This window comes from Mytilus galloprovincialis, chromosome 1 (assembly GCF_965363235.1).
Source record: "Mytilus galloprovincialis chromosome 1, xbMytGall1.hap1.1, whole genome shotgun sequence".
In the NCBI taxonomy this organism is placed as follows: domain Eukaryota; kingdom Metazoa; phylum Mollusca; class Bivalvia; order Mytilida; family Mytilidae; genus Mytilus; species Mytilus galloprovincialis.
The window spans coordinates 117461646-117472778 of NC_134838.1; the positions used below are offsets into that span (position 1 = coordinate 117461646).

At 32.1% G+C, this 11133-nt stretch overlaps 1 protein-coding gene across 1 annotated transcript; it reads left to right on the forward strand.

Annotated features, from left to right (window-relative positions):
* The first annotated feature begins 203 nt into the window (after window positions 1-203).
* LOC143054040 (ribonucleoside-diphosphate reductase small chain-like) lies at window positions 204-7614 on the forward strand. The gene is made up of 8 exons (XM_076226897.1): window positions 204-411; window positions 1753-1809; window positions 3788-3814; window positions 4275-4550; window positions 4871-5004; window positions 5288-5516; window positions 6199-6417; window positions 6993-7614. Exons 1-8 carry the CDS (start codon window positions 331-333, stop codon window positions 7146-7148), a joined length of 1179 nt encoding a protein of 392 aa, XP_076083012.1. The 5' UTR covers window positions 204-330; the 3' UTR covers window positions 7149-7614.
* Window positions 7615-11133: the final 3519 nt, after the last annotated feature.

Here is an 11133-nt window from a genome sequence, read left to right on the forward strand (position 1 = left end):
TTTTTACAAACACGTGATGATCACATTGTTTTTCTTTGGAATTTTGTTCCCTGCGGCAATCTTTTTACTTTAATTACATAAATAAAAAATTACATAAGGATTTATTCCATCCTGACACCCCTTTTCTACATTTGGTTTGCCCAGCTATGATATCATTGGCTGACCTAAAGTTAGCGCCAGATTATGAAGCATTTTCGCGGAATATATAAAATCATTGTTTGGCTGAATACTGAATTGGACGAACGACAAAATTTTTCTTAAAAAACAAAAAAGTCCAAATATTTTAAAAAGTTTTATTTATTTTACAATTATAATTTTATACTTGAAAACATGACGTCCGTTCAGTCACCAAGAAAAATGCAGGAACTTAACTCAAGAATGAAACAAACAAAAATAAACGACGAAAATGAGGTAAGTTTTTTTCTTGTTTTTTTCAGTTTGATATTGTATTTTTATGGAATTTCATAAAGTTTAATGTGATAACATCTTTTTCTGTTCATCATTTAAAGAACTGGCTAGCTGACGGTTCAGTACAATTTTGGCGCCGTCCGTGCTTCCCGTGTTTTTGTAATTCATAACCAAGTTCACTGAAGTGTATCGGGATATTCAAAGCGCACTTTATGTTAGTGACGACATCAAAAGTTCAATGAAGGATAAAAAACTTAATTCGAATAGTTTTTTTTACTGACCCCCCACACCCCTCCTCTTAACTTAATTTGGGAAAAATTGATTGACCAATAGGGATATATGTAAAATCGATTTTAATTTAAATTAACAAAACTTGCAGATATGTTGACCCCCCACCACAAACTATTTCAGTATTTGATTTAGTTTTTTAACCTACATCGATCTTTTGATGTCCCTAACACGAAACTTATTTGTATTGCAAGACTGAATTTTATGGATCTACATTCATCAAGGATTTGCAGATTATAAATATTCTTACAATTATTTTAATTGTTCCAGTTCAAGACAGTTGATAAATATTGTCTATTGTTGTATATAACATTAAGTTAGATTATGTACATTTATGTCACAAAAGGAGAAGGTCCGGTAAGGGCCGATTTTGGCCTCAAATTTCAGGTTCGTCTAACGAAAGTTTTTGGCCACTTTTTAAACACTTCAGTGTCTATTTCAATTGATTAGATTAGTTTATGTGAAAGATTTTAACTGATTTAGTCATTAAAAACGCTCTGATTCAAGCTTAAATACGAAAAATCTTTCAAATATGCCAAAAAACGTCACTTTTCAGATGGTTTTTGTCAAAAATGAAAGTGGCCGCATCCATGTTCATCCTCAACCTTTATATATGTTTTGTATTATCATCAAATACAACTTACATTTCAATATTATGAATGAACACAATTGCGGCCACTTTCATTTTAGACGGAAACCGTCTAAAAATTAACCAAAATTCTAAAAAGATTTCAGTTATTTAGCATGACTTAATGATGCTAGAACGCGATATTTGTGCATTGTATTGTCAAAAACAGCTCGTATTTATGTAGAAGAAGCATTTTACTTTCCAAAATATAGCTTACAGATTACTTTTTCGCAATTTTCTAAAACTGCTATATTTTGGGGCCAAAAAGGGGTCTTACTGAACCTACTCCTTTTGTTTAGATTACATACAAATGTTGAGGGATCTTACAAGACCTGGTAAGTCTTATTCCAGCATTGTTGTAAAGTGGTTATGATGCATCTTCAGTTCACAGTTGCTTCTTTTATATTATGTTGGCATTAACATTTCAGGTTCCTGTAAATCATTCAAACAGAAAAGTCAAAGTACTTGGAGACAGTCAAAAACAGGTATTTCTAATTTGAGTTAACTGACATATACAAATTTAGCTTTTTCAACAAATTTGGGCATGGTTCTTTGAATAATATTTTGTGTAAACACACCAAATGGTTCTACATCAAGACCAGTCATCAAAAATTATTTTTTACATTAAATATGATATAAAAAGGTTTTAATGTCACATTTTTTCTCTTATTATTAACAGAGATAACTTGAGTATACAAATTGATACATTTATCACGACTATAATAAGCATTTATTAATTATTAATGCATGTTAATTTGACAGACCTGAAATATTTATAAATCCTGGATTTATTTTTTGTTTGCAGTTACTAAATCAATAGTAGATAAAATTTCAGTCTGACAATTGAATCTGGAAAAAAGGTTAATAGCTTTTAATTTTGTAATGTTCTGAAATTAACCAAAGTTCAATTTTGATGTGATCTATGACCATGATGACAGGAATAGATTACTGTATTTGGCAACACTTTTAGGAATTTTGGTCCTAAATTTCTTCAACTTCGTACTTTATTTGGCCTTTTTTGCTCACCTTGGTCCAAAGGGCTTTTCTCATCACTTGGCGTCCATCGTCTTTCGTCGTTAACTTACAAAAATCTTCTCTAAAACTACTTGGCCACAATCATCACTAGTGTATCTAGTTTAAAAAAATGTGTCCGATGACCCAGCTAACTAACCAAGATGGCCACCATGGCAAAAAATTGAACATAGGGTTAAAATGTAGATTTTGGCTTAAATCTCTGACACCAAAGCATTTAGAGCAAATCTCAAAATTTTCAGACAGCCTATTGTTGGGTTGCTGCCCCCGAATTAGTAATTTTAGGAAATTTTGCAGTTTTTGATTATTTTTTTGAATATTGTTATAGATAGAGATAAAACTGTAAACAGCAATAATGTTCAGCAAAGTACGATCTACAAACAAGTCAACATGTCCAAAATTGTCAGTTGACCCCTTAAGGAGTTACTGCCCTTTATAGTCAATTTTTAACCATTTTCTAAAATTTTAGTTATCTTTTTAAAGTCTTCTCCTCTGAAACTACTGGACCAAATTAAACCAAACTTGGCCACAATCATCATTGGGGTATCCAGTCTTCACGCTGAGTGGCATCCCAGGCAGCCTAGGCTAGTAAAATTACTCTCGGGCCTGTAAAAATCATATCTATAGGCCACCAGAATCTAACTTAAAATTTTTTTTCAAAAATTGAGCCTCGGGCCTGTAGATTTGGAAGTTCGTCATGAAGACTGGGTATCTAGATTTATCTAAATTTTTCTGACCCGACCCCGCCCATGAACCAAGATGGCCGACCTGGCTAAAAATTATACAGTGGGTAAAATGCAGTTTTTGGTTTATAGCTCTGAAACCAAAGTACTTAGAGCAAATCTGCTGTGGATGAAATTGTTCATTGGGTCAAGATCTATTTGCCCTGAAATTTTCAGACCAACCAGACATTTGTTTGTTGGGTTGCTGCTCCATAATTGGTAATTTTAAGAAAATTTTGCAGCTTTTGGTTATTATATTGAATATTATTATAGATGGAGATAAACTGTAAACAGCAATAATGTACAGCAAAGTAAGAACTAAAATAAGTCAACACAACCAAATTATTAAGTAGATCCCTTTAGGAGTTTTTGCCCTTTATAGTCAAATTTTAACAATTTTCAAAAAAATTTTAAACTTTAAAATTATTTTCAACTGTCACTTCTAGGCCAAATTAATTAAGCAGCAAGAATGTCCATTAAAGTAAGATCTACAAACACATCACCAACACCAAAACACAATTTTGTCATGACTTTTGTTTAATATGCACAAAGACCAAGGTGAGCGACACAGGCTCTTTAGAGCCTCTAGTTTTGGAATCAAGCGTCACTGATGAATCTTTTGTAGACAAAACTCTCAAGTCTAGTGTGAATATAAAATTTAATCCTGGTATATATGATGAGTTTAATTATATATGTTTTTCTTTTTCAGAATTTAATCAATGTTCAACAAAATGAGGTAAGAATTCATTTTCCTTCATAGAAATAAGCACAGGACATCAGCAATATGACATCTTCTGGTTAAAATATTTTCTGTCTTGTTGATTTTTGAAATACATTCCTAAGAAAAATTTGAAGAATCATTAAAGTTACAATAATCAGCAATCGATTAAGGGCCCAAAATGACTAGTGCAAAACCATCCAAATGGGAAAAACAATGGTCTTATTTATATAAAAACCAAAAAAGACTTGCAAACCACATCAAGATAAAGAAAAAAAACCTACTGAACATCAGGTTATTGGCTCAGGACAGGTCCAAACAAATGCAGCGGGTTTAAATGCTTTGGTTTAGATTCTTGTGTTGGACACTAAAACATGGTGCTTGTGTTAAATGGGTGTGATCTTTTATAAGTATTCAAAATTTTCAATGACAAGTTATAAAGTTTTGGTCTTTCATGATTTTGTTGTTTTATTTCAAGATTATAAAGCCTACTAAGCCGGTGATCATGAAGAAAACTGAGGAAGAAGAGCCATTGTTGAAGGATAATCCTAGACGATTTGTTGTCTTCCCCATTGAGTATCATGACATTTGGAAAATGTACAAGAAAGCAGAAGCCTCCTTCTGGACAGCTGAAGAAGTTGATTTATCTAAAGATCTCATTCATTGGGACGCTTTGAAAGATGATGAGAAACATTTTATTTCACATGTCCTGGCTTTCTTTGCAGCTAGTGATGGCATTGTAAATGAAAACTTGGTATGTTTTTGTTAAAAGATTAAGACTTTTTTCAATTATGAATTGTTTATAATTAAATGGCAACATTATAAATGTGGGAAATTTTATAGTAAGCTACATCACATTTACATTCATTTCTGTAGGATTATTGTGAAAACTAAATAAAAAAAAAACAATGTATTGTGGTAATCCTTAACAGAAAATTAAATATGGGATACATTAGAACGCTTTTATGATTTAATTTTAGTCATGATATTGCTAGACAAAACTATTTATTGGCACTTGAATATTGTTTAATTTTGGATATAACAAATTTATAATGTTTTTTTAAAACATTCCAGGTAGAAAGATTCAGTAAGGAAGTTCAAGCTACAGAGGCAAGGTGTTTCTATGGATTCCAGATAGCAATGGAGAACATTCATTCTGAAATGTACAGCTTGTTAATTGATACATACATTAAGGATCCAAAAGAGAGGTAAAGTAATGGTTTCCTTTTGAATTTGATTTTTTTTTTTAACTATTTTGTTTCCAACACATTTGAGTAAAATATGGCTGTTGTGGCATAATAGGTGTAAAAATGTAAATCACTGATATTTTTGAAAGGTTACACTTTCTCAAAGTAATGACAAGGCTATGTTTGGTTTTAAGTTTAAGAACTTTAAAATAAACAGACATATTACAAACTTTTAAGCTTTTTTCATGAAGGATATTTATTTGATTTCTAAAAAAGACTTAAGTTATGAATGTTGTATTTGTAGGGATTATCTATTCAATGCTATTGAGACTTTACCATGTGTGAAAAAGAAGGCAGACTGGGCCATTAAATGGATAAATGAAACAAATGCATCATATGCAGAAAGAGTTGTTGCCTTTGCAGCTGTTGAAGGGATATTTTTCTCTGGCAGTTTTGCAGCAATATTCTGGTTGAAAAAGAGAGGAATTATGCCTGGTCTCACATTCAGCAATGAACTCATCAGCAGAGATGAGGTAAGAATAGATAAGAATATATTTACATCTAACTTCACCTTGGTAGCTTAAATGTACTGCTCTTGTATTTCAACTTTTCTAAAATCATTCTGAAACAGGTACAGTAAGACAGAATATAGTGTCCTGTCTCGATATCTATTTGTAGCTTGATGTCTACAAAAAATGCTACATCCACTCTACCAAAAGCAGTCAGTATATGGATTCTCATGTCTGGGACTGCTTCTGATCTGCTTGACAGATCCACAAAATTACACCTACTAGATGTTTTTTTTATAGAAGCTAATTCCTTTTATTCGTCTAAAAATTTTTATACTCTTGACCATAAGACCTGCATATAAAAAAACTCAAATATTTCTCCTGCATACACTATTTACTGTGTTGTATAATGAGACTAGACATTGAGAAAACATTTAATTTTAGATTTTGTCTATAAGCAACAACAGCAAAAGAATAGCATGAAACTTATTTATAACCAGTATTGTAGACTAGTATATTTTTCAAGGTTTATTTGATTGACAAGACTGAGAATCATTCTGATTATTACATTTTGTCTGGTAGTTTTCCTGTTGACCTGCATTTGAAAGAATAACTGCCCTTGGAATATATTAATGATTGTGACTGGTGGGGACATTTATGAAAAAATTTCACTCAAATTTTAATTGAAACCTTTTTTTTCTCATAGGGACTTCACTGTGATTTTGCCTGCCTAATGTACAACCATCTAGTCAACAAACTGCCACAGTCTAGAATTTACGAGATAATTAAAGATGCTGTACAGATTGAACAGGAATTCCTCACAGAAGCCTTGCCATGTAACCTCATTGGAATGAATTGTACTCTGATGAAACAGTATATTGAATTTGTAGCTGATAGACTTCTTCTTGAACTGCACTGTGAAAAGGTATGTTATCTAAACATCTTCCTTGTTATCTCAAGACTAAATCAATTAGATAACTATTACATTAATCAGATATTTACTTTTACAATCGGCTGAATAACTATATTTGGATCAATGAGCCGAAAGTTTTTTTCACAAATACCAGTGGTGGCCTTATGGGCTTGAATGTATATTGAAACAAGGATACTAAAATGTGGAATACTTTTTTTTTGTATTTGCAAGAACTGTAGATTTGGAAGTCCATTATTGTAGTGCAAATAAAAATAAAAATTTAATTTTTAAATGATGCATTATTCATTTTACTGACAATATAAAAGACCATAAATATAACCTGATGCCTTCATTTTTCACAACTTACGTGTGACTAAATTTTTCTATTCCCTTTGCCATGGCCAGTCGACTTCCCATCATTAAAAAAATCAACACCAAAATTTCATCCTCAATATGCATGAAAAATTTGTCACTGGACATTAAGTATAAACCAACAATCAATTACAAAAACACTCTTGGAAGAGACGGCCTTACTTTATTTTCATTTTCAAATTACATGTTTTAATGTTGGCTTGTGTTAATTTCAGATATACAATGTAGAAAATCCATTTGACTTTATGGAACAGATCTCACTAGAAGGAAAAACAAACTTTTTTGAGAAAAGAGTAGGAGAATATCAAAAGATGGGTGTCATGTCAGGAGGAGGCGATACCCATTCATTTACATTGGATGCTGATTTTTAAATGCTTTCATTAGATCTCATTGTTGTTCAATTATTTTATCATGTCTCCATTTAAAGTGTTTTTTAGAAAGTGACAAGATCAAACATACTCTTATCCCAATGATATTTTTTTTATAATTTTTAGCAAAACATGGATATATAGAAGTTAAGTTTGGATTTTAATTTGTGTATCTTTTAAACATTTTGTTTCATTATTTTTTAATATTTTAAAATCAAATTCATGCCATTTTATTTTTCTTTTCTTATTTTAAAACATTATAATTTGAGATTGATTTAAAATATGCCTCCCAAGTTTTAAAGTGCAATTTTTTTAGGTAGTGCAAAACATCAAATAATTTAAGGTTTTAGTATGAATGACTTGAATGTAGCGATAGATATGAATGTGTATGTGTGCCATATTGTCTTTTATAAATATTGTTATATTTAATTTTGTAATAAATTATGTATTAAAAGTTTTTATTTTTCAATAAGAATCAATAATACAGAAAACAGACGCCAAAAGGAATCATGGAAGCTGTCAATTGTACAATAAAAAAAATGTGGGAAAAAAAAATAAAACTATAAAAGAATTGGTTAGCATTAAAGTCTACTAAATCAAGCTTCTGATTAAACTATCTGGGTTATACCAGCTTTGTGGAATACATACTTCAGATGGTAACATAGTCTGGCAATGTAGAACGTCAAAAAGGTCCTGAATATGGAGTATGTGATCAAATTAATTGTATAGGATCAATTCTCAAAGGTCTTCCATTATATTCTTCAAGTAATAGAACCATTTCGATAGTCAGTACCCAATAAGAATAGTCTCTTGTCGATGAAACTTGTGTTCCTCTATTTCTTTACATGATGAGGGTTACCGTTTTTGAGTAATGTCGAGAACTTGTTTTTGGATGGGATTTTGCTCTTTACCCATTTTTGTTGAGATCTTTTTTATTACTGGCATCAAAGACATCTGAACAAAATAATCAACATTGATTTTAAAAAGAACACGAAAAAGAGATACAGGTTACCTAGCCAGACAGAATATTCACCCAACAATCATTCCATACACTAAATATATGTTTAACCAAATTTCCTGAAAATGTTTGTTCAATTTTATTGAGAGTTGGATTTACCTTTTCATTCTGATCTGTGGAAGAATATAGTTAATGACAAAATTGAAAAGTTTTGCAAAACGACTGGATTTTATATGCCTTATAAGCTGCAAGTTTAAAGAGTTGGCCAAGATAGATTTATGATTAGGGTAGCAGTTGAGGGTTAAAATGCAATAAAATTGAACAAATATTTTCAGGGATTTTTTAAGAAAAGTTAATATGGGATGAGAAACCACTAACTTTGGTTATTACTGAAAGTAAAAATTGGCCCCTTGGTAATCAGTGAGCAATCTGCAAGACACAATTTTTGTCGAGCCTGCAACTTTTGTTGCAGAAAGCTCGACATAGGTATAGTGATCCGGCGGCGGCGTTAGCTAACTTCTTAAAAGCTTTATATTTTAGAAGGTAGAAGACCTTGATGCTTCATACTTTGTATATAGATACCTCATGTTACAAAGTTTCCGTCAGTCACATGTCAAATGTCCTTGACCTCATTTTCATGGTTCAGTGACCACTTGAAAAAAAAGTTCAGATTTTTTGTAATGTTGAATTCTCTTATTATAAGTAATAGGATAATTATATTTGGTATGTGCGTACCTTGCAAGGTCCTCATGCCAGTCGGACAGTTTTCACTTGACCTCGACCTCATTTCATGGATCAGTGAACAAGGTTAAGTTTTGGTGGTCAAGTCCATATCTCAGATACTATAAGCAATAGGGCTAGTATATTCGGTGTATGGAAGGACTGTAAGGTGTACATGTCCAACTGGCAGGGGTCGTCTGACCTTGACCTCATTTTCATGGTTAAGTGGTTATAGTTAAGTTTTTGTGTTTTGGACTGTTTTTCTCATACTTTATGCAATAGATCTACTATATTTGTTGTATGGAATGATTGTAAGGTGTACATGTCTAGCGGGCAGATGTCATCTGACCTTGACCTCATTTTCATGGTTGAGTGGTCAAAGTTAAGTTTTTGAGCTTTGGTCTTTATCTAATACTATATGCCATAGGTCAACTATATTTGGTGTACGGAAATATTTTATGATCTATATGTCAGTTGCGCAGGTTTTATTTGACCTCGACCTCATTTTCACGGTTCATTGCTCAGTGTTAAGTTTTTGTGTTTTGGTCTATTTTTCTTAAACTATAAGTAATAGGTCAACTATATTTGTTGTATGGAAGCATTGCTAGCTGTACATGTCTGCCTGGCATGGTTCATCTGACCTTGACCTCATTTTCATTGTTCATTGGTCTTTGTTTAGTTATCTTGGTTAATGTTAAGTTTATGTAACAGTTTTTAATAAAGCTTTATACTTAGGACTTTCAACATAATATCAATGATTAGTAAAGAAGGCGAGACATTTCAGCGTGTGCACTCTTGTTATAAGCATGTGTTATGAAGCCTATTGTCAAACCAGTGATATGCCTAATTTTTACCTAGTGGACTAGTTATGTTCAATATTATAAGCATTCAATAACCATTTAGTAAGTCCATGAAAGAAGAGCCCTTGTGAAACCAGTTTCATTCTGTCACATGTCCATGGTTCTTTACCTCATTTTCATGGTTCAGAAACTTGTGAAGTATTATTTTGGCATGTAATTAATAATTATAAGTAACACAACTTGACTTTGGTGTATTGAATTATGGAATAGCAGGTTTTATTTGGCCTTGACCTCATTTTCATGGTTCGATGGACAATGTTAAGTTTAAGTCAAGCCAGGGAATTTAGTTACTGAAAGCTGAACATGGGAAAAGTAATCTGTCATCTGCGTTAACTGACTTATCTTTATATTTAGAAATTGGAACACCTGGATACTTCATACTTTATATATGCTTTTTCAATGAAGTTTTCGTCTGTCACATATCCCATTATCCTGGACATCATTTTCATGGTTAAGTGAACTAAAAAAGAATGTGTCCCCAGTACACAAATACCCCACTTGCACTATAATTTTCTATGTTCAGTAGACCGTGACATTGATTGGGGTAAAAACTCTTAATTTGACATTAAAATTAGAAAGATCATGTCATAGGGAACATGTGTACTGGTCGATTGGACTTCAACTTCATCAAAAACTACCTTAACCTGAAGCGGGACGAACGAACGCAGATCAGAAAACTTAATGCCCCTCTACTATCGTAGATGGGGCATAAAAAAAGTTAAGATTAAGATTTTTTGTCACTTATTTTCTCTCTTATGAGCAATAAGAAAACTATATCTGGTATCTGCCTACCTTGTAAGGTCCTAATGCCTGTCAGACAGTTCACTTTACCTCGACCATATTTCATGGATCAGTGAACAAGGTTAAAATTTTATGGTTGAGTCCATATCTCCAATATTATAAGCAATAGGTTTTGTATATTGGGTGTATGGAAGGATATAAGTTGAACATGTCCTGCAGGTGTTGTCTGACCATGACCTAATTCTCATGGTTCAGTGGGTATAGTTATTTTTGTGTTTTGTTCTGTTTTTTTAATACTGTATGCAATAGGTCTACTATATTTGCTGTATGGAATGATTGTAAGGTGTGCATGTCCAACTGGCAGGTGTTGTCTGACCTTGACCTCATTTTCATGGTTCAGTGGTAATAGTTAAAAGTTTTGTATTTAATCTAGATCATCTATAATTCTTTCAGGTAAATATTTTATGATATACCTGAAGCAGGCATTATTTGTCCTAGACCTCATCAAGGTTCATTGCTCAGTGTAAAGTTTTTGTGTTTTGGTCTATTTCATAAAAATTATAAGCAATAGGTAGACTATATTTGTTGTATCGAAGGGTTGTAAGCTTTACATGTCTGCCTTTCATTGTTCATATGACCTTGACCTCATTTTCATGGTTCATTGGTCAATGTTTAGTTTTCTTGGTTAAGTATGTTTCTGTAAGCATAC